This window comes from Glycine soja, chromosome 1 (assembly GCF_004193775.1).
Source record: "Glycine soja cultivar W05 chromosome 1, ASM419377v2, whole genome shotgun sequence".
Classification (NCBI taxonomy): Eukaryota; Viridiplantae; Streptophyta; class Magnoliopsida; order Fabales; family Fabaceae; genus Glycine; species Glycine soja.
Genome location: NC_041002.1, coordinates 55,602,434 through 55,626,109, shown reverse-complemented (window position 1 = coordinate 55,626,109; position 23,676 = coordinate 55,602,434). Strand labels below are relative to the sequence as shown.

At 36.0% G+C, this 23,676-nt stretch overlaps 3 protein-coding genes across 3 annotated transcripts; 1 reads left to right on the top strand and 2 right to left on the bottom strand.

The window, feature by feature from the left end:
• The first annotated feature begins 521 nt into the window (after nt 1-521).
• LOC114425087 (E4 SUMO-protein ligase PIAL2-like) lies at nt 522-8,737 on the top strand. Its single transcript, XM_028391848.1, has 16 exons — nt 522-913; nt 1,047-1,119; nt 1,227-1,292; nt 1,635-1,700; nt 1,787-1,869; nt 2,111-2,162; nt 2,241-2,306; nt 3,656-3,723; nt 3,804-3,852; nt 3,951-4,035; nt 4,126-4,227; nt 4,343-4,394; nt 5,352-5,403; nt 5,679-5,795; nt 6,060-6,920; nt 7,886-8,737. Exons 1-16 carry the CDS (start codon nt 756-758, stop codon nt 8,564-8,566), a joined length of 2,631 nt encoding a protein of 876 aa, XP_028247649.1. The 5' UTR covers nt 522-755; the 3' UTR covers nt 8,567-8,737.
• A 1,358-nt stretch (nt 8,738-10,095) lies between these two features.
• Nucleotides 10,096-14,174, bottom strand: LOC114425077 (protein SGT1 homolog A-like). The gene is made up of 8 exons (XM_028391836.1): nt 13,678-14,174; nt 13,459-13,594; nt 12,857-12,953; nt 12,680-12,745; nt 11,742-11,877; nt 11,097-11,179; nt 10,558-10,662; nt 10,096-10,435 (listed from the first exon to the last, which is right to left on the bottom strand). The coding sequence occupies exons 1-8, from the start codon at nt 14,030-14,032 to the stop codon at nt 10,328-10,330; spliced, it is 1,086 nt and encodes a 361-aa protein (XP_028247637.1). The 5' UTR covers nt 14,033-14,174; the 3' UTR covers nt 10,096-10,327.
• A 5,488-nt stretch (nt 14,175-19,662) lies between these two features.
• Nucleotides 19,663-20,812, bottom strand: LOC114405908 (WRKY transcription factor 22-like). Its single transcript, XM_028368435.1, has 2 exons — nt 20,337-20,812; nt 19,663-20,237 (listed from the first exon to the last, which is right to left on the bottom strand). The coding sequence occupies exons 1-2, from the start codon at nt 20,642-20,644 to the stop codon at nt 19,808-19,810; spliced, it is 738 nt and encodes a 245-aa protein (XP_028224236.1). The 5' UTR covers nt 20,645-20,812; the 3' UTR covers nt 19,663-19,807.
• Between the last annotated feature and the right edge of the window lie 2,864 nt (nt 20,813-23,676).

Below are 23,676 nucleotides of genomic sequence, written 5' to 3'. Positions count from 1 at the left end.
ACCATGCGCACAGAACATGTTATCAATAATGTTAATAAATCTGTGCAAGTTGTAATTTATTCATCATCCATCCATGTGTCAGTACCAGTTTCTATTGTCACGGGTTACTTAGTGCGAGTTGCGTCTTGCAACCCCCGCACCCTTCCTCTAATTTATTTATTTTTCTGTGCCTTTTTCCTCTTTTTTACATTCCTCTATTTTTTATTTCTGTGCCTTTTTCTTCTTTTTTACATTGGTCGTGTTTTTGCACTGGTACACCTAGTTAAATAAAAAAAAAAGATATTACTGCATGTGAACATGTGTCGGGCTAACCCGTCAACCAATCCAACCCGATAAAAATAGATTCCACTTGACCGATTTCGCAGACCAAAGGTATTTCTGAAGTAGTCAACCCGAGACAAATCAAATCGGGTACGGGTTCACCTTACAAAACCCGAATGGATTTTGAAGTAGGAGAGAAGTGGTTCATATCTATCTCTGATTTTTGTTTTCGTGCCCTCACTGCTCTTATTCGCAAATGAAATGGGTTGCGTTCAACCTTTTGGGTTACCCGAAACCCGATCCGAATTTACCCACCCGTAATTACCCAAGTTGTAATATTGAACCCGATCCGGCTTGCTCCAACCAATTCGGGTGGTGATTTACTTCCAAATCCAAGCAGTAAACAGTGTTCACTTGAGCTGTTGAGAATTTACGAATCAGCAAGATTGGAAACCTCTCTTGGGGAAGAAAACGACGACGGAGCTCGAGTGCAAATGAACAACAGTTTGCCGGCGTTGACATCGGATACGTCGCCGTCAGTGGTGAACTTGTTCAGAATCAACAAAGTTGCGGACCGTTTGTCTTGGATTGCTCAACCTGGCAACCGAGGCGAGCCTTACGAATTTTACAACCTCTGCCTCTCCCTCTCTCGGTCCGTATTTTCTAATCTTATATTTTTTGTCACGCATTCCAAATAATGCACTTTTTGCTAGAGTCGGATCAAGTTTCAGTCTTGTTACAAATGTGCTGGGCTTTTTACTAGGTTTGCTTTTGACATTTTACAGAGGCATTGATTATGCACTTGCCAATGGCGAAACTCCACCCAAGGCTCATGAACTGCCACTACTTGTGAAACAGGTGATGATTCCCATTGCATTGTGTCGTGTGGGTGCCTTTTTTTTTCACTCTTTAATTATGATGTTCATTTATGTTTTATGCTTTTACTTTTTCCCCTTCCCATGTAGATATGTCAACTAAAAAATGATGAATGTTCGCAAGCGGCTATGATGGTATTGATGATATCTATAAAGGTACGTTCATTTTACGATGTTGTTGCTCATCGCTATTAGCTGTTACTTGGCGAAGTTTTTCAGGAATTATAATATTTTGGCAAGAATAATTGTGTTGAAACTATGAAATCATGAAAGTTTATGCAGATATCTGATTCTGAATGTTTTTTTAGTTCTTGCAGAATTTTGGTTCTTATGTCACCACTCATCTCATCTATATCACTATGACCAAAATGTGACATTGTATTTATACTAGGTCTTTTGAGCTTATCTTTAATATTTTTCTCTATAAACTTCCAGAAGTTATGCACCATGACATTTATACAGTTTTGAATTTCCTACTGACACTTTTCATAATTATAGAATGCTTGTGAAATTGGATGGTTCCAAACAAAAGAATCTGAAGAACTTGTTACTATTGCTGATGAGGTTTGCTTATATGTTAGTTTTTCTTCTTTGCCATACGGTGGCTTCTAATTGTCATGTTTTCTTACCATCATCTTTGTGTAGTGTAGATCAGAAAGGTCTACAGCAGTTTGGGGACTATTAATGTTGGACCTAGATCTTGCAGTACTGCAATATCAACAATAATGCAGAAGTAGGGTCCTACGAACTTCTTCTACATATCTTCAACTTCAGCTACATCTTTTCTTTTTCTAATATAGACAACACTATTTAGCTTTATGTGTTTTTTGTATCTTGCTAGTTGCAACTATCACCATAGACAAGAATCACAACTTGGAAAAACAAAAAGACCTATAAGAAATAGTGCATTTGAATTTATCACTTTATTTTACCCGAAATAGTAATAATTTTCCTACATGTGAATTTTCTTGCAGGTTCTATCCTAAATTTAAATTGGGTCCCATACTTGCATCGATTGAAGCCCAAGTAGTTCCTTGTGATTTGTCAATTTGGTTCTTATTTCATGTTGAGAATGTATTTAACATGATTTTACCTGCAATGCAGCCTGGATATGGAGCTTCCGTGGTTGATTTTCATATTACCAAGAGTGAAGTTCTTAAAGACAAAATTGTAAGAATTGGCTTGTTTTGTTAAACATGGTTTGTGTGACTAGATGTTCATTTATTAGGGTTATCATATATATTCATGTTAGAGCTTGTATATTTTGGGAATCATCAAATAATATTTTGTAAACTCATTTTCTTCTCTCCTCATATTTCAAGATGGTATCAAAGCTTATTATCTTCCGTTTTAAACTTGATGGCAAAGCTCCCAATCTAGGAACTCTGCTTCTGCGGAAAAAACCCTAGCCACCTTCATTGCAGCCCTCTTGGTTGCCTTTATTGCTGCATTTGATAACTTTGTTGTGCCCTCTACTCGCTGCCTTAATTGCAGCATTTGGCACTTATGTTGTACCTTCTGTTCACCATCTTTCTTGCAGCATTTGACACCTTCATTATGTCCTCTATTCACTGTCTTTATTGCAGCATTTGGCACCTTCATTTTGCCCTCTATTTGCTGCTTTCATTGAAACATTTGGTGCCTTCATTATGCTCATTTTTTGCTTCTGCTCAGGCCCCAGAGCATCAGCCACCATTGGCACCTTTGTCTGTACCTTCATGCCTTCATACGTAGGCCAAAACCACACTGCTTCACTGCAGCATTTAACAACTTCATTGTGCCCTCTATTTGCTGCCTTCATTAAGGCCATTTTTTCTTCTGCCCATAGTATCAGCCACCATTGGCACCTTCATGCCTTCATATGGTAGGCCAATACCATCCCGCTTCACTAGCACCTTTGAACCCTAATGATCTTCCTATTCTTCACCAAACGTACCGCCTTATTGGAAGAAATTATTTTTAATGGGCTTAGTATATTTGCACTACTCTCCCTTTCGCAAACCATTGTGTGACAATTTCTCCTAGTTTTAACATAGGGCCTGCCTACTAAGTCATTTTAGCAGCTTGCAATATGAGAACGATTGACATCCATTCACCAGCTTCAGGGGTAATTACGTAAATAACTAATTCAGGATGGAATATCTGTTCTCTTTCCTATACACATCCTTGTAGTTTTTATAATTATTAGAATGTATTATATTGCCCAAAGTTTCTAATTTTCATTTATTAGGATTAACCTGTACATTCATGTTAGGATTTGTATCTTTTGGGAATTGTCAAATATATCTAGAAACTTCTTTCCTTCTCTCCTCATATTTGAAGATGTTGCTTGCTTCATAATTTGATCTAAGGTTTAGCATATTTTAGTTTCTTTTGTACCTTCGGTCACTATCTATTTTCTTTGGCTTATCAATAATAGTATTAATTGATTTTTTTTATTTGTAATTTGAATACACCTGTTACTATTTTTTTCTCTTTTTGATTTTTGTTCTGAGTTATATTGCATTCTTCAACTGCAGTTTTTATTGGTGGCACAAACAGATAACATTGAGACATCAGCATGCCTCATAAATCCTCAGCAAGTGAAGTATGGCTGCTTTTAAACATTTTAAATGAGTGGAGGGTGTCTACATTGATGCTGACTGACTTTTATTGTATATGTTGTAGTTTTCTCCTCAATGGAAAAGGAGTACTTAATAGGACTAATGTTCAAATGGTCTGTTGTATATTTGTTCATACATTCTTAAACATTTAGTTTGGAATTTTTTTCTTGGGTATGACATCAACTTCTATCTTTGTCATTTTGTTAATTAGGATCCTGGACCACAGGTGCCAACTAATGTGACTGGTATGCTTAAATTTGGGACAAATCTTCTTCAAGCTGTGGGCCAGTTCAATGGTAAGCATTTAAAACTACTGTTCTTCCCTGTCATCCTAATAGCTATCGATATATGCATCTTACTGTGTTGTAACCATTATCATTGTGAAGGTCGTTATGTTGTACTTGTTGCCTATATGAGTTTTACACCTTTTCTTGAGGATCCAGTTCTTCAAGATTATCTTCAGCCTGCTGTTACATCTGTTGATTCAGGTATAATTTGGATATTTTGGATGAACTGTGGGGTTTTTTTTAATACTACATCTTATTGTTATTTATATTTATTAATCCACCATTGCTAATTCATTATCTTTTTGCCTATATATAGATTCAGATATTATTGAGGGGGCTTCACAGATTTCACTTAATTGTCCAATAAGGTATGTTGTGATCTTCTTTGTTCATGACACTGATCAATGATAACCTTTTCTTTCTTGATTCCTTTGCTTTGTCAGTCGCTAGAAATTCCATCTTTAGATTGGGCATAGTAGTAAACATAGATGGTAGTTGTTATTAGAAATCCATTTTAGTCTCTCACTGTCTCTGGATCTAGTCCATTAGAAAGTTTTACCCTTAGCCGACCTTGAATTAGAAGAATGGGGGAATTAGTCCTTTGTGCTGTTATCCTTTGTATCTGTTCACAATTAATATGTTGATGGTCTAATAATGTTTTGGCTAAATCTAGTTTCCTTTGGCCATGTTTGTGTTGGAATTTTAGTTAGAACTACTTTATGTGTTCATTGTAGAAAGTCAGAGGTAACAAGTCCTCTTTAATTAGCTGATCTCTAATATTAAATTATTAATTATATAGTTTATTCATTCAGTGCTATTTTTTTTTTGTAATTTCACTTTAATGGAACTTATGCCCTATTTTCACTTCTGGTACCTTTCTCTATTGGGCTACAGTTAGATATGAATGAAAATGGTTATGTGGTTGTCGTGTACAGAGTACTTGATAGAATATCTATGAAATTAATTAATAAATCTAAAATATTAAAAATATTTTATTGGGATTTTTTTTCTTTTTATCCTGATTTCTATTTTCCTAATGATGTTTGCTATCAAATAACCATAATAATGAATATTATATTTATACTTTTTCATCCAGAACCCAGCAGTCTGTTTCTTAATCTATCACTCTTCAGTTACACTTGTTTTGTGGCTTATTTCCTTTTTACTGGAATGCTTTACTCTGCAGAAATTATGCTTAAGATAATTTGTTCAGTTATCTATAAAGTACATTGGGTTTTCATCTCTTTTTTTTATGATTGTCCTTCTCTTTTCTAAATGTCGTTTTTGACAAGAGTTGATGGTCTTGTTTTATCTGTACAAAACAGCTTTACACGTATCAAGACTCCTGTTAAAGGGCATTCATGCAAACATTTCCAGGTGACTATTCCTGCATTAGCATCACTTAATGTGCAGCAAATTGTCACTGCAACTTATGCCATTCTCTCTCTGGTATTTAGTATGGATAAAAGTACTAAAATAGTAAAATTTGCTTAAATGTATCTAGAATAATACCTTCTCATGATAAAGTGAAAATTTTATGACCTGGTTAATTGCTATAAGTCTGTCTGTGGTGTGGTTGTACGTGTATGTTTATATATTCCTTATTTGTGTCATCCCTTCGGCCTGACATTTGTCTTCTCTCGTTATTGTAGTGTTTTGACTTTGACAACTTCATTAATATGAATTCAAAAAGGCCATCCTGGCGCTGCCCTCATTGCATTCAGAATGTCTGTTATGCTGATATTCGTCTTGACCGAAACATGGTTGAGGCAAGTTGATTTACTTCTTTAATCCTTCAATTGAGTATTATGTTGTTTATCCTCTCACACCTAGAGTCAGTTTGGTTATTGGTATCACCTTAAGATTGGGAGTGAAAAATTTGGCTTATAGTTTTGTATTAATCTCGTACCACCACTACACACATAAAAAAGTTTAAGGGTACACCAAATTGACCCTAGGGATTAATGAAAGGTTGAACAGGAAGGGAGTTGAAAAATAAAAGCCTCTAATTATTTTTTTCTTTTTAAATAAAGATCCTGAAAAATGTTGGTGAGAACATTACGGAAGTGATTGTCCTTGCTAATGGATCATGGAAGGCAGTCTTGGAAAAGGATCATGATGTGGATAAGATGCAGAAGAAGGCACGCAATTGTGAAAAGGAACAAACTCAACCACAAGAATCTACTTGCCCTCCTGGTACTGTTGACCTCACCAAAGATGATGATGGTTTGGATACAGTGGGCTCTTGTGATATTGTAGAAAGAAAACCTACCCCGGCATCTATTCATAGTCAGTTTGTCACCCCAAATTCAACTTCCTTGGGTATGAACTCTACTGGTGCTAATCAAAATGTTGCCACTCAAATAGATGACTTTTGGCCTGGAGTTTGTTTTGTCCGTAGTAGGTCTGATACCCCAACAGTTGGTAATTCTGAGCTACCTGTTCTGCCTGATACTGTTTCTCCTGCATTTAGTCAGGAATCTGCTGGTCATGACAATAACCCTGTTGTTAACTCTGCCATGCATAATCAATTTTTGGGACCAAACAACTTGCAGATGCAGATGAATCATATGAATTCAGTTAACGAGTATGGCAGATCATCCTCAGCACCAAGACATATTCATAGGACTCCGGTAGCTGTTCAGGCCCTCCCAGTCCAATCTCAGGCATTGGGACCACAGCAAAATTCAATAACTAATTTGAATAGTTCCTTGCTACCTAGCAATTCCTCTGCTACTCCTCATATTTCTTTGTCCAACCCTACCTCTGTAGATACTTTGAATGCCATACTAAGTGATACGGAAAGACAACAACATTTTTCTCGAACCCCAATGAATCTGCCTCAGGTCTCAGGTGTAAATTCACCTGCATTTCAGCATCACACTGCAACACAGGTTTGGTTTGTTAGTACTATATTATTACTCCTTTTTTTTAGTAGCTTCTTTTGAGGATGCACTGTATATTTAATCTGTACCTTAGTGACAACCTGCTGTTTTATGTTATGTGTTCCTTAACTTTCAGTGTTGATATCTTGTGGTACCTTGAAAGGAAAACATGACAACGTAAACACTCAATCATCAAAAAGATGTGCTGAACTTAACATTGTTTAAAAATTTTGTTTCCAAATTAACAATAGTCATCCCATCAGGTAAGGTCAACTACATGGATTATACGATACCAATGGATTTGGTTAAAAACCAAATTCTTAGGGATATTATTTACTATGAGATTTCTTTCAATAATTTTTTCCAATGTTTTTCTTGATCTCCCTTTACCCCTTTTCCTAGGGTTAAAAATCATTTGATCTCCGGTGCTTTTAGTGGCATACTCTGTACTATCCAAACCACCTTAACCAATTTTTGAATTTCTATCATATCAGTTTTTGTGTGATCACATATCCATATTAACATACTCATGTTGTTAACTCTGTTATGTAATTGGATTCTCTCATGGATCAACTGCATGCTCTTTTATCAAAACTCCTTGCAAAAAAAAAAAAAAATCAACCTTGAGATTCTACACTTATAAGTGATAAGATTAAGATGTTCTTCATCTTAAAACAAGTGTACACTATCTTGAAATCATATACCATTGAGAAATCAAGAAAAGTCTGCTAAAATTTATATTAAAAAAAAAGGTGAGCATGTAGATGCTCTGGGGGAACCTTTGGAGATGTGAGTATGTCCTATTATACATTGTATTGGTTTGTTAATCTTCATTTCTTATACTGTAATAATCATTGATGCCTATAATTAATTTCTTTCATTGTGAAGTTGAAAATCATTAGAAGAACCTTACTTTTATGTTTTACTTTGTGTTATGGCTCTTGTACTTACCTTTTACTTTCCATTGAAATCAGAATCGGGGACCACTTATAAATACGTCAGCACCAACTCAACCGCAGAACCAATACAGAGCAAATGCGTTTTCTGAATTTAGAAATTTGCATCTGCAGCAAGCTCTGAATCTCCGGCCACCCCCACCAAGATCATCTAATGCCCAATGGCCCCACATCCAGCAAGGTGTTCCGCAATCTGGGAATTTTCAGGCGGCAGCCAGGGGTGCTTCACTGGCTGCTGGACAAGGTAGTTCCCATGCTAGGAATGTTCCAACATCTGGAGCTACTACTCATAGCCATCAAGCTAGAGGTATGGTTGCTAACCAGCCTGCCAGGCCATCTGTTTTGGTTCAAAATCAAAGTACCGTAGCAGGCACCCCTTTCCACGGGTTAACAACAGAGCAAAGAGGAAATACAGCACAGTCAGTTTCTAGGCCTGAAGAATTATTCAGTTCGCAATCAGAACAGAATTGGGCTCCCACTGGACGAATGCGTGGAAGTCTAGATTTAAGTCAGCTTAATGATGAGTCTATTGCACAGCGAATAATTACGCCAACACAAGGTCAAAATTCAAGGCCACCAGGTCCACAACCCATTCGACGGACCGGTATTTCCTCTTTGCAACCCGCCACGACCCAACAGGATGTGCTTATTGCAAACAATAGAAATGCAAATGCTCATAATCGTTCTTCCAGTAGATAACATTTCTGCAAGGCTTCACTCACACATTGGAAGACTTAAAGAAAGCTGCACCTGAATTTCATCTTTGATAGGCTGTAAATACAGTTATCTTGTGGCAATATATATTTTGACTATAACCAGACAGACATATTAAAGGTTTTTTATTTTTATGTAAGTCTCATGGTTTTCATCTTTTCTTTGAAATTATTTTCGGACAAAACCCCATCGAGAGTGGTGGGATTGATTGAAGTTTTACAAAATAAATAGTAATGGTTTAGGGTAGTGGGAGGAAAAAAAATGAAAATATCTAGAGATAATTTTATCTTACCAGAGAGATGTAAGGTTGACTCTGATTGGGGAAGGGTGAAGGGAGGGGAGAGAGATTGAGTTCGAATTCTTCAACTAATATTTTTAATAAAATTAATAAATTAATATTTGTTAAAAAAAATTGTCTTATTAGTATATATTAAAACTATATAAAAATACTAAATATAAGATATGTGATTTTTATGAATATTATTTTAGATAATATTATGTTTTATGTTAAAAATATTTTTAATTATTGTACTTCACTAGTCAATAGGGAGGAGATCATGCATTTTGTTGTGTTTCTTGAACTCCAACAAATAAGGAGACACCCAAAAAGATTGATATTAGATAAGAATTAAGATGGATGTATAATTGAAGAATGAAACACAATTTAAATCTAATTTAATTAAGTTTTTCATATTTGAAAAATATCATTTTTAAATTATTACTTAATATTTTTTTTTCAATTAAGTATTTGAAAATTTTGTTTCAATTTACTATCTATCGCATTCTGTCTGTCACGTTATCACTTAATAAAATGGGGACTAAACGATAAGTAGTAAATTAAAATATTTTTTTAGACAATTATTTGACAAAAAAATGAATTTTTAGGTAATAGTCTAAAAATAACCTAATATATTTAAATCATATATAATTGGTATTTTGTGGTTTATGATCAATGTACGCATAGAACATGTTATGTCTTTCCTCGTAGGCATCTTAACTCTTTAATTTTATCTTTAATACTATCTTATTAATCTAGTTTAATTGGTTAAACATGAAAAATTGATAAGTGAGTTATTGTAAATTTTAAATAATTTTTTTATTCCTACCAATAAAAAATATAGTATTAATTTAATATATTTCTTATTTTGAATGAGAAATTATCTTTAAAAAAATAAATAGGATAAAGTTTTTTAAGTCTATATACAAGTAAATTACATATATGTTAATTAAGTTATTTTAATTAGTTTTTAATTTTTTGATAAGTTTACAAATTTATTTGATCAAAGTGTTTGAGAAATGATTTTTTTCTTATTGACTTATAAGATTCAGTGGCCCAAGGACTGGAATACTTTTTCCTGTCACCCTCTAGAGTAAACAATCAAGTTAGTCTTAAAAATCCCTGAAATTTTGAAAATCTCAGTCTGACTTTACAAATGTTGAACTTGTAGGGAGGCATCTTTGCTTAAGCTGATCTTCATTACTTAGTATTTCCAATATTTAATTGAGAAAAAATAAATAAAAACTAAAAACCGGATTTTCATCATGTTTACCATTATCAACATATACCAATAAAATAAAATCCACTTCCACAGCAAAAGCAAATTAGGTCATTATCCCAGCTAATTAATTTCTCTTAACACAAAATAATAACAAGAAATTACAGAATTTCTTTTTTGGCAGGAGGTTGGGAGGAGACAAACTTGAACTCTCACAAGCATCAGCTCAAATGAATATTTAAGTACCGAATCAATACTCCCATTTTTTCAACTCCATACCTTCTGGGGGACTGCCTTCCACCTTCTTTGATCCCACTTCTTTCCAATCAGTTGATAGCACTGTTCCATTTGACTCCAACTAAAGAAAGCACAATTAAAAAAAGGAAAATGGGGAAAAATTTTAATGATTTCAAAAACTAAGAACAATTGGCAGAAATAAAATGCATGAATTTCAAAGCAAGCAAAGAATGGATATCTTACGAAAGACTTGCTCATTGCTCTCCTCATGTCCTCATCTGCATTTTGGTAAATATCACGGAACAATTTATTCAAAGCAGCATCACCATCAAGCTTTTCTTCTTTCTCCTGAATAGCAGACCACATTTTCGTCAATATTGTTTAAACATGTTCCACAAAATGATGAGGTAGTGAGGTACAGATTCTGTTTGATCTTGATGTATACTCTTTGGAATTTTTTTATTATAAACACATATCATGTAGGTTTACAATTCAGGTCCTCCAGTTCAACCAAAATTTATTTGGTCCTGTGTCCACTTTAAAATCCTGAATATTTCAAATTAATGCAAACACTACACCCATCCATCAGCATGCCAACATTATTGACTCTCACTGCTGGTGAGGAATTGAGACACGCCAGTAAAAACACAATCACATCAACAAATACATTGCCATAATTAGCCCATTTTGCTGACATAAAAATATTTTGTTGATGTACAGACAAACAAGTACACAAAGTTAATTGCATTATCCAAAACTGGGGGGGCTGGGGGCTGGCAAACCTCTTTTTTCACTTGAGCTTCCAACTTATCCCAATCTTTTGTCCTTGGTTTTGGTGATGGGTATGAAGCCCTTTCAGATTGAACTGCATAGATACACATCGAGAGTAAGCTCACCATCAGGAAAGTAATAGCAGCAGGTTACATTTTCATTTATTCAATTAACAGTTATGGCAAATACCAAAGGTATAAGAACCTAGGGAGAACTACACCACAAAAGCTAGCTGTTGTAGTTGGAGAGCACAAGACCTTATAAACCCCACATTAAAATGCCATACTTGTGGGACTCAAGTCCCATAACTTGCAATTGGATCTTAACATCCCACTGCACTCCACAGCCACTGAGCCCATGCTGGCTGGCTGTGCACTAGCCCTTCTTACCAGTCCTGGGCGAACACTATAATGCTGTTGTCACCACCAGTGCAGCTTGTTTGCAGCCAAGAGACATGGTAAAAGGTTCTGATACCAATTGATAAGAACCTTGAGAGAATCACACCACAAAAGCAAGTTGTGTAGTTGGAGAGCCCAAGGCCTTATAAACCTCACACTATAATCTCACACTTCCAACATCGGACTCAAGTCCCATACCTTGCAATTGGATCCTAACAGAATCACAAAAAGGATAAACTAAATAAATAGTCATCTCACCTATCGGCCTATTTATTATTGGGGGAAGTGTATTCTTGCCATATTCCAGAGATGTCCAATTAATAGCTTCAGCTTTTGCAAGACGGATTTCAATTTTGGTTGACAACACCTCAACTCTGCAGTTGTTGGGAATGATCTGTTTTGCTCGTGCAGAAGGAAAAAGAAGGTTAAGTTACTAATAAATTAATAATGAATTTGGATATTTATGTTGCCATTTGCCAATTCCCACAGTAATAAATAGCTTATTTTCAAATTGAAAGAATACAATCAAGCAGTTGTTTCCTGATTAACAATCACCCTCACATTCACGCAAACACTGAAGTTAAGGTAGCACCAGCCCACATCCCAAACACCTCATTCTGAAATAATATGCAAATATACATAAAATAAACAAATTCATCAAAAAAATGAGCAAATTGAATGCCTTGCTAGTATCCAAAAAGATAAATCTATTGAATAAAGTTCTTAATCAACCAAGTTACATACTTGATCAAATGTTTGGAATGTTAACAAAAAAATAATTCCTTTCATTAACTAACAAAATCTTGGATGAAGCTTGTTTAGAATGATATTAATTTACAATGTTAAAAGGAATTCTACACCAATTTATTCCAAATGAATCCCTTAATTCTATAATTGAAGTGTCCCAATACAGGATCTTAAAAAATAGTAAGAGGAATCAATAAAGACCCCTCAGACCCACCAAGCAAAAAAATGTTTTATTATGTATCCAATGTCTACATCATGGTGAAATAAGCACACAAGCTCAAGGTAGATAAAGCAGCACCTTTTTGTCACTGTCAGAAAATGGTATCTATTGTATGCGATATTCAAAAAGATAGTATATCACCAAGCACGGACAAGTGAACGGTATCTTATTGTATGCAATATTCAATAAGATAGCATATGACCAAGCACAGACAATATAAATTAGTTACCTTTCCAAACAATCGAGGTTGATAATGATAGGCATCTTGGCCAGGAACGTCAATAGTAACACTAAGCTGTAATGTTAAAGTACTTCAAGTTATCTGGAGAGTTATATATGTAAAACATGAAGAAATCAAGCAAGGATAAGTAAAGGAAAAAACGAAGCATCCATTATATAAACCTACAATCTGTTCACCAAAGTCAACAACCACATCTTTTGCTGATATTCCTTTTGCAAATATTGTCACAACCACTTCTTCTGGCTTCTGGTAGTATTCATGCCTGGTTAAGCATAACGAACAGGTTACCAGATAATTGAGGCGGCAATTTCAACATACATATATACAAATAGAAATATGCATACATACAACTACAAGAGAGACAGACATACCAAAAAAAAAAATTCAATTAAAGTTTCTAACATTGTCACATGACATATCAACAAAGTGTATCACACGGGTAAAGGGACCCCCCTAGTGCATATCTGAAAAGCCCTTTGTTTTGGGGGAAATAATCATTAAAAAGAAAAGCTATCCCAGGAAGGTCTTGATTAAAAGCTTTTTTTGATGATCCGATAATAAGCTTAATCAAAACATGGACCTAGTAATATGATTATAAATTATCATTTAAAATGTTCTACATAATGTTTCCTATCAACCATCTCCATGGGAATTGTAGGTAAAGCCATGGCAGAAAAAATGAGAAGACGGAAATAAGTTATCTTGTTGAATTAATAACGAATTTAGTAAGTTAAGAAATAAGAGCATGGGATTAAAGAAGTGAGAACCTGTATTTTGGTCTGTTTAGTGTGGCTTCATTCTTTTGGGAAAGCAAACTGTCTCCTTCAGCTTCTTCTTTAGTCATCCCATGATTTCTATTGCTCAAATGGGAAGACAAGGTGCTAGTAAGGCCACTTGATTCCTCTGGTAAATGAAATTCAAGAAAGCAAATGTGAAATTCACACTTCACTTGAAACCTAAACAAGAGGAGGTTTTAGTAAGCTGACCTGCAATGCAGCGATCACATTGTTGAATCAAGTTGGCGAATCTTGAATCGTCTTGGGCAAAAGCGGCACCGTTTTGAAGCGCTACCTTGGCGGTGTGATATTCTTGGAGTTTGATACAAGCGGTGGCTTTACGAAGATAGGCCTTGGGCAAGGAAGGGTTTAATTGGATGGATTTGTTGGCATCGGAAACGGCTTCAGTGAAAGCGTTGAGTTTGATATGGGCTTGGGCTCTGTCCGCGAAGAGATTGGCGTCGTTCGGATCCAATCGTATGGCTTCAGAGTAGAGATCGACGGCCAGACCGAATTCGTCGTCGAAGAATGCCTCCTTCGCTTTCTTCTCCAGCGCCGTAGCCATTCGCGTTGTGTTGTGTTGTTTCTAGACTCTTCTCTTCAAATCATCCCTTGCTTTCCCCCGTACCCAAACACGCTTTGCTTTATACCCAGAAAGAACCCCACTTCTACCTTCCTTCCTCTCCCTATCTATATTATTATCACAAATCACACTTTTTTGGTAAATTGGATTGGAATATTATTTTGTAAGAGATAAATTATCTCATCTAATTTACTTTGCTTTTTGCAGTTTCTTATGAATAATTTTAGTCTTTTTTACTTAATTTTTTATTCCTTTATAAGAAAATAAATATTAAGTATTTTTCATATTTTTCAGATATGGAATGTGTTTAACATTAACTTATTTATTATTCAATCGGTGTTTAAAATTGGATTTATTTTTTATTTTATCCTTATTTTTAATTTTTTAGACAAAATTTTAATATATATATATATATATATATATATATATTGAACATAATGAAAAAATAATTTCAAATATTAAATATTTCATTTATAAATTATTTTATAGTTTTTATACTAAAAATAAGATATTTCCATAATTATAAGTCATGGGATTAACCTCAAGAGATAAAAATTATCAAAATTTATTGTGCCACTTTCTGTATGAAAATCGATAATCTTAGGTAAACTCCCAAAAAAGAAATCTTGGCAATCATGAAGGAGTCGCATACGAAGAAGAAGACATCACAAACACGAAAAACAACATGATATGGTGTTAATAGGGAATGGGGGTTCAGAATTAATATATCTATTGTCCATGCAACACTTAAACCATGTAACCTAGCTATCTCTGTGACTCATTTAGTCTGACTTTGATTAATTCTCATATGCATTATGATACGAATAGCACCATGGGTCTACAAGAAGCAAGTTCTATGAGGCTCAAAAGAAAGGCCACAACCCCAGCTTACTTATAAGATTACGTACAACATGGATAGCAGAGGCCCATGCAGCATGCACCGTATGTGATGGAAGTGCACATTAGGTAGTATGCACCAGATCGTACCTTTAGGTAGTGGAGAATAATAGGAATATCATTTTGTTAGGATATTCTTGATTCACTTATCTTTCCGTTTTTTGGTTGTCGGACACTTGTCCCCTAGTATCCCCTATATATAATTGTAAGTAGCACTTCTGCAATATATGAGAAAATTACCAGAACCTTGTTCTCTTCTTTGCTTTAGGAGGTTAACTTGGTCCTCGAACTCCAAGTACTAACGTTGGTGCTTTCATTGCAATGGCTGAGGCAACTCGTTCCAAAGCTAATGTGGATCGCCTGGAAGACACCATTGCCAAACTCACCTCCTCCCATCTTTCCATGTCCCCTAAAATTGATGATCTCCTTCATCGTATGACCCAATTTGAAACCTCTCATCACACCCCACATACTCTTGCATCTTCTTCCACAAACCCTTCAACATTGTCACCCTCGGACCCCTCTCACCATATGAAGCTAGAGGTTCCCCGCTTCGACGGGTCTGACCCAACAGGTTGGATATTCAAGATAACTCAGTTCTTTAAGTATCATGCCACCCCTGACCATGAGCGTCTCACGATTGCTTCCTTCTACATGGAAGGCCCCGCCTTAGCATGGCTCGCCTTCCCAGCTCTAGTGGATCCTTCACGCCTAAACCACCAATACCTTCTTCCACATTCTCCTTGAGCCCCCTCCAACCCAACCTTCACTAGTTTCGCACCCCTTGACTGCCATCAACACCTTAACCACCAAATACGCTGCCCTGTTTCAACCCCTCAATGACTTACCCCCCTTTCGCCCAACAAACCATACCATCAATCTCTTTCCCAACTCTTCTCTAGTTAACATCCGACCCCACCGATATCCCTATTATCAGAAACATGAAATTGAAAACCAGGTAGCTTCAATGCTTCAACATGGCCTCATCCAACCCAGCTCTAGCCCTTTCTCGTTGCCGGTATTACTTGTGAAGAAACGAGATGGCTCGTGGCGTTTTTGTGTTGATTATCGAGCTCAATATGCCATAACCATACGTGATCGTTTCCCCATTCCCACGGTGGATGAGTTGCTTGACGAACTCGACGACGCCAAATGGTTTTCCAAGCTCGACCTGATGCAGGGATATCATCAGATTTTGATGAATGAAGCCAACATCAGTAAGACCGTTTTTCGCACCCATCATGGTCACTACGAATTTCGCGTGATGCCCTTTGGGCTATGCAATGCTCCGTCCTCCTTCCAGGCTACAATGAATCAGCTATTCCAACCCTACCTGCGTAAACATATCATCGTATTCTTCGACGATATCTTGATATATAGCAAAAATTTCACTGACCACTTGGTACATTTGGAGAGTGCTTTTCAGGTTCTGGTGGCTGGCCGATTCTCCCTCAAACTCTCGAAGTGCTCATTTGCTCAGAACTAGATTGAATATCTGGGTCATGTGGTATCCGACGAAGGTGTCAAGCCCGTACCAGACAAGGTGTAAGCCATTCAGCAGTGGCCTCATCCGCGCACAACCAGGGCACTACGGGGTTTTTTCGGTTTAGCTGGTTTCTACCGCCGGTTCATTAAAGGGTACGCCACCTTGGCCACACCACTAACAAAGCTATTGGGCCACGACCAATTTGTGTGGTCCTCGGAAGCTGCCTCTGCCTTTCAAGCTCTCAAAGACGCCATCAACCACTCACTGGTGTTGGCTTTACCTGATTTCACCATCCCTTTCGTGGTGGAAACGGACGCGTCGAGGTTGGGCATGGGCGTCGTTCTTTCGCAAGGTGGACACTCGATAGTCTTTTTCAGCAAACAATTCTGCCCGAAATTGCTAAGTTCCTTCACCTATGTCCGCGAGCTTGCCCCCATTACCACCGCCGTCAAAAAGTGGCGCCAATACTTGTTGGGGCACCATTTTGTGATATTAACGGATCACCGTAGCCTGAAGGATATGATGAACCAAGCGATTCAAACTCCCAAACAACACCGATATCTAGCAAGATTGTTGGGCTTTGATTATACGATCCAGTATCGGACAGGCAAAACCAATGTGGTTGCCGACGCTCTCTCGCGGTCAATGGAGTTGTCCGCAAGGTCTCTCTTCATCTTGTCAATGCCGCAATTCTTATTCCTCGACAACATTCGCAAAGAGCTGCTTTCAAATGATGAATTTGTTAAGCTTCGTGATGATATCCATGCTAATCCTACAACTTATCCTGAGTATTCATTAACTCTAGATTTCATCATGCACAGAGGTCGCATCTAGTTACCTTCGAATAACTCCTTCATTAGGGCACTGCTTGTTGAATTTCATCAATCCCCGGCAGGGGGGCATATGGGAATAAAAAAAACCTTGAACCACTTAGAGGACAATTTCATTTGGAGCACCATCCATGAGGATACTCGCAAATTCCTTGTCAGTTGCCTAAACTGCCAACATACTAAATATGAGACCTAGAAGCCTGCATAATTGCTTTGTCCTCTACTTGTGCCAGCTCAACCTTGGGAGGATTTGTCGATGGATTTCATCGTGGGTCTTCTGGCGTATCCCGACCATACATGCATCCTTGTTATCATTGATCACTTTTCGAAGGGCCTTCACCTGGGTATGCTTCCCACGCATCACACTGCACATGTGGTGGCTCTTCTTTTCATGGAGCTGGTTGGTAAACTTCATGGCATGCCCAGAAGTATGGTTTCATATCGTGACCAATTGTTTATCAGCAAATTTTGGCAGGAGTTGTTCTCCCTTAGCGGCACCAAACTTCGAATGAGTTCGGCCTATCATCCTCAAACAGATGGGCAAACGGAAGTTGCCAATCGTGTAGTCGAGCAATATTTACAATCATTTGTCCATCGAAAACCATCTTCCTGAGGGCGTTTCTTGTTATGGGCCGAATGGTCATACAACACCTTTTCCCATTCGACTACTGGCATGTCACCATTCGAGGTTACCTTCGGTAGAAAGCCCCCCCAACTTCCCTCAATATATCATAGGAACTTCAAAAATTGACGTTGTTGATGACTTATTAAGTCAAAGGGAAGCCGTGTTTACTTTGCTGCGACGTAAGCTGTTGAAGTCACAATCACATATGAAAACCATTGCAGACACTCATCGTCGGGATCATGAGTTTAAGGAAGGTGACTGGGTCATGGTAAAGCTGTGACCACATCGACAAATATATGCCATAGGCACAACATATTCGAAACTTGCCAAGCGCTATTATGGATTGTTCCAAGTTATCGAACGAATGGGCAAGGTTGCTTATAAACTGAAGTTGCCTGAGCAATCACGCATGCACCCTGTGTTTCTCTGTTCCATCCTTAAGCCCTATGTAGAATCCTCTACTCCTATAGAAACTGTGGAACTACCACCAATGGCGTTTGACAATCAACCGATGGTTACCCTATTAACAATTATGGCAACAAAGAGTATCCCTTCAGCTTCAGGTCTGAAACAGATGGTGTTGGTTCAATGGCTGGGGTTGCATCTTGATGAAACATCATGGGAGGATTGGTCTGTCCTTAAGGCTGCTCACCACCTTGAGGACAAGGTGTTGCTTGATGGGCTCGGGAATGATACGAATAGCACCAAGGGTCTATAGGAAGTAAGTTTTATGAGGCCCAAAAGAAAGGCCACAACCCCAGCTTACTTAAAAGATTACGTACAACATGGATAGTAGAGGCCCATGCAGCATGCACCGTACGTGATGGAAGCGCGCATTAGATAGTAGGCACCAGATCGTGCCTTTAGGTAGTGGAGAATAATAGGAATATCATTCTGTTAGGATATTCCTTGATTCACTTATCTTTTCGTTTTTTGGTTGTCGGGCACTTGTCCCCTAGTATCCACTATATATAATTGTAAGTAGCGCTTCTGTAATATGAGAAAATTATCAAAACCTTCTTATCTTCTTTGCTTTAGGAGGTTAACTTGGTCCTCGAACTCCAAGTACTAACCCATTATATAGTGATTTCTATATATATACTAACAACTTTAGCTGAATCCTTCATAGTTAGTTAAGAGAGTCATATATCATGGGGTACAATTTGGTATTCATTGGTGTATTGTTCTTGTGGTGTGCCATGCCTAGTCACATTAATAATGGACTAGTCATTACATGAGTTCATCGGCAAATAATTCTGACTATGCAGATACTCTTGGCAAAGCCATCTTGTTTTTTGAAGGACAACGCTCGGGGAACTTGCCCACCACCCAACGAGTAAAGTGGAGGGGAGACTCCGCTCTCTCTGATGGTAAATTTCAAAACGTACGTATCTACAGTATTGCAATAATACATTATACATTATACGTATCTACAGTATCCCATCGCTGCAAAATTGCCGTGTCTGTTTAGAAGAATTTGTTTGTTTGTTTGTTTTTACTTATTTTATTATCTTGAATAAATAACTTTCATTTTAATTTCAATAAAATATGTTAAAATTTCATTAAAAAATATTTTTTTGCAGAATCTAATAATACTTTTAGTTTTTTTAAAAAAAAAAATCATTACTTAGAGTGTATCAGTATGTTAATGTTAATTAATTACAATAAAAGGCTAAATATAGTTAATCATTTAAAACCGTTAGTTGCAGTGATAATGGTTATTCATATATATTCAGTTGCATGGAAGTATCCCAACGAAGAACGAAAGATTTACTACAGACAAAACAAATCACACTTTGAAAAAATGGCAAGCCTAAATTTATGAAATACATGTCACTACGTTAATTAGATTGCATGAGTTGAGACGAACCACCTATGTATACTATTCACGAAGCCACGGTCATCTAATGCAAGTCCTTTTAGTTCCTCAACTTCGATGCTTGGAAACCAACACCTTCTACAAAATCTTCCTCTTTCTTAAGCTCCTTAATTTCTTCATGCTCATCTTCGATAGCCTCCGCCACCACAGGTATTAATGTGTGTTGATCATCCCGAGTTCTTGTAGTTGGAAGTGGAATTGTGGAACTGTTCTTTCTTTGTTGTGAGTTTTTGCATGTAGGGTGAGGATCGCTGTGTTCTGCAGTGTAGGTAACTATGAAAACTCCAGGATCCAAATGACTCCGTTCCACGTGTTTCCTAGCTAAGCACCCTTTGGAGCTGCTACATCTATAATAGCTACGAGGATAAGGTGACCCCTTTATTGGTTTCTGCCCATATTTACGCCATGCCCATGGGTCCGAAACACCATCTGCAGCTGTCACCACCCTCTTATTCTTCTGCCGCTTCTTGCTGAGAAATTAATAGTAATATTATATAATATCTTCACTTTTAATGTAAAGAAAAATAGTAGTATCAATTTTCAAATTCAGTTGGATGCATGATGAATACCTTTTTTTACATCTAGATGCTGTTTTGTCTGATGGTTTGAGTTCTTTGACTTTTTCATCGAGGATAGGTGGGGAATTTGCAACGACGGGAAGAGGGTTGTCATGAACATGACGAGGGTAGGAAGGTTTGTAAAGCTCTTCTAATTCATCAACCACCGTTGTGGTTTCTGAGAATTCCTGAAAATTGCAAAGTAGGTCATCTTGTTCTTCAGGACAGAAATGTTGAGAAAAAATGAGATGCGGGTTGTCCATCACGGTGGCTGCAGGGGCTTTGGTGCATCCCACAATAGCTTGCAAATCCCAATCCATCAAGCATGCGTACGTGCAAGTTCATCCAACATCAAATTAAATCACATCTATATAGGAAAACGTAGAGATATAGATCGATTAGTCAAAGAAGAAATTACGAGGAGAATGATGGACATATATGGCCGACTAGGATTATAAATTGAAGGCTCGCAACTCGCATGGAGGGTTTTGGAGAAATGTCAACCAAGGTTTGGATATATATATATATATATAAGGAAGTAAGTTTTGTGCTTTGAGCATTGGAAAACGAGTTCTTTGCTTCAAATAAGTTCAAACAGGCAATAGCATTTCAATGGATTTGACTAACTATACTAGTCAAATGGGCACGTAAAAGTGAAAGTGTGGAAAGTTTTTGTTATTTTGCAGCAATTTGGTGCCAGATGTCTCTTCGTCATGACGAGTATTATCGTTTGTCTCGAAATAGACAGGTGTGGCGTGTATGAGCGTGGATAAGAAAATGGAATCAATCTTGCCGTTAGCCGATACAACACACAACAATTGGCTGGAGCATCCTATGCCGCCCGACAAGCAAGAAAAATAGTTATCACATGCTTGATGATGCTGTCTTCTTCCATCTCACCCAATAACAACTTTGAAAACTCACATAACTCAACAGCTAACTCAGCTAGTTAATTTTTCGTAATGTCAATCAGACAGAAACACTTAACTAAAAAATAAATATAAGTTTAAAGAATTAATTTAAAAAAATCATACACTTAAAGACTCGTATGGAGTGATTGCAAAATTTTAATTATTAATTTTTAAAATAAAACAAATTGTGTTGGATAAATATAGAGTTGAAACATTTCAACTCATTTTAAAATATTTTTATATTGGTTTTCAAAATCAATAAAAAGTTAGGTCTGAATTGAATTTTTAATCTTCTAAATCACATACTTCTTGATAATAAATCTTTTTATTGTTACTACTATCAACTATCAATGCAGTGGTTGTTATCTTAGGTATCATCATCACTGTTCTTAACTATCACGGCTAATACAGTTATTATCATCATTATGATCACCCATAAAAACAATTCTAAACAATATTTAATAAGATATGAAACTTTTAAAATAAATTTATTTAAAATTAAAAATTAAACAAAAAAACATTAAAACTAACTGTTTCTAAAAAATTTTAAAACTGGCAACTAAAAACCAACCAAAGGCCTTCATTAAAGATATTTTCAAGGATATACAAATGTAATTTTCAAATTTCAAAGACTTTTAAATTTTTCAGTTGAAAAAAAAATCCTCGTAAAAATATACTCCGGAATGACTGTCGTTTATGTGTGTAGTTCAAACTTAAACTGACATGAAATTGTGTTTGACAGTACATCGGGCATTGCGCGCCAATTATACTTGAGTTACTGCGAAGTCTAGAGATTTGACCTCCGATAGAAGATATTCGGAATTCGACCCTAAAATTCTTCTCCGATCAAGAGCTTTGTTATGCTGATATCGTCCCTCCAGCTCAGGTAAATAATTAATACTCTTTCATCACATCATCCATCCCCTTTCTTTTGATCATCGTGCCAGTTTCGAGCCAGAATTGAAGTCTCTGTCCTCAATTTTCTCAAAATATTAATTGCGTCCAACCCTGCCATCTCAGATTTGCCTTTGGTACAAGTTCACTTTTCATCAAAAGCTATGATTATAATCTCATTGTTTCAGAAGAAAACAAATATGAATGTATTTCTAATTTTAGCATAATAATCCTATGACAGAAATCATGCATGCTGCTATAAAGTTCTGTTAAATAATAAATAAATTTGAACATTTGCAGCATATTTATTATTATAATTAACTTAATCATGTTGCACTAACTTCTGTTGTGCTAACTTATTATTGCTGTACATCAAGCATCTCGTCAGCTGCTCCTTATAGTATTTTTGCTCTTGATATATAGTCATTTTCTGCTCCTGACAGTATCCCGTTAGACAACAGTATTTATTAGAAAATAAATGTTTTTAATATTTCATTGAAAATTGAAAACATCGGTCAAATATAATTTTTTTTTTCAAAGATAAAACCAATCAATTTGGGACGGAGGTAGTATAATATGTTAATATCAAATTGGTTTCGAGTGGCCTTGCTCCAAAATAAGGGGCATGTCCAACCCTTGACTGTTACTAATGCTTGGGTCGATAACGTTTTATTTGTTCGTTTATTATTGCTATAAGGGAAAATGTCCATTTTGATTGCATTTTTTTTTAGTAGCATTGCAAATATTGTTTGATACGGTTTTTTATTCATTAATTGACTTGCGATTAATCCACATAACTCGATTAAAAACATATATGAATTGATCCACATAGTTTTTGTCACATCCACAATCCACAATACTTAAACTGAAACTTTATTTAAGAAAATTAAGTTATATTATTCGAATCCATAATTTATTGATATATTATTTCAATGTTTTGTATTAGAAAGTATAAATTTTTTATTAACATCCAGTCAAATGAATTTCCAAATACATGTAGTTTGTCAGTATTTTTTATAATTTTTAAAACCTTATTTATCTAGACTAAATTTATTATATTAAATTAGATTCTTATATTAAAAATTTATAAAAGAAAAATAATTTATAAAAAATTATAATCAATTCAATTAAGTTAAATGTAGATACAAAATATCTTAATATAAGAATATAAAAAATTAAACAGTAAATATTAATACACATATGTTATAATTTATATAATATAGTAAGAAAATGACTTCATACAAATAGTCAAATACTATATACTATAAATTATTACGGTTTTTTGTGAGGTATTACGTTGTTAATATGGTTATGAACTTTTTTTTGAAAGAGAAAGGATAAGTTAATGGGCTAACCTGCCCGTTCTTCTCACAACCTTCAATTGGTCTAGCCCAATTCAGTTTGAGAATCTAATAACATATCCTAAGTCAGCTTGAATTGAACAGACATTTGGTTAAGTTAATCCAAATTGACACCTCTATAATAGATTGTATATTTGTAGACACTGTCTGATACTATTGTTTACCTTTTATTTTATCATTTTAGAA

What these genes read in the sequence shown, in the direction of transcription:
- LOC114425077 (XM_028391836.1), bottom strand. Translation starts at nt 14,032, where the DNA reads ATGGCTACGGCGCTGGAGAAGAAAGCGAAGGAGGCATTCTTCGACGAC. An exon ending in TTGACTTTGGTGAACAGATT is followed by an intron (nt 12,746 to 12,856) that starts GTAGGTTTATAT and finishes TTAACATTACAG; the next exon opens with CTTAGTGTTACTATTGACGT. An exon ending in AACCTCGATTGTTTGGAAAG is followed by an intron (nt 11,878 to 12,679) that starts GTAACTAATTTA and finishes CGAGCAAAACAG; the next exon opens with ATCATTCCCAACAACTGCAG.
- LOC114405908 (XM_028368435.1), bottom strand. Translation starts at nt 20,644, where the DNA reads ATGGATTGGGATTTGCAAGCTATTGTGGGATGCACCAAAGCCCCTGCA. An exon ending in GCATCTAGATGTAAAAAAAG is followed by an intron (nt 20,238 to 20,336) that starts GTATTCATCATG and finishes TTAATTTCTCAG; the next exon opens with CAAGAAGCGGCAGAAGAATA.
- LOC114425087 (XM_028391848.1), top strand. Translation starts at nt 756, where the DNA reads ATGAACAACAGTTTGCCGGCGTTGACATCGGATACGTCGCCGTCAGTG. An exon ending in CTCTGCCTCTCCCTCTCTCG is followed by an intron (nt 914 to 1,046) that starts GTCCGTATTTTC and finishes GACATTTTACAG; the next exon opens with AGGCATTGATTATGCACTTG. An exon ending in AAGTTCTTAAAGACAAAATT is followed by an intron (nt 2,307 to 3,655) that starts GTAAGAATTGGC and finishes CTTCAACTGCAG; the next exon opens with TTTTTATTGGTGGCACAAAC.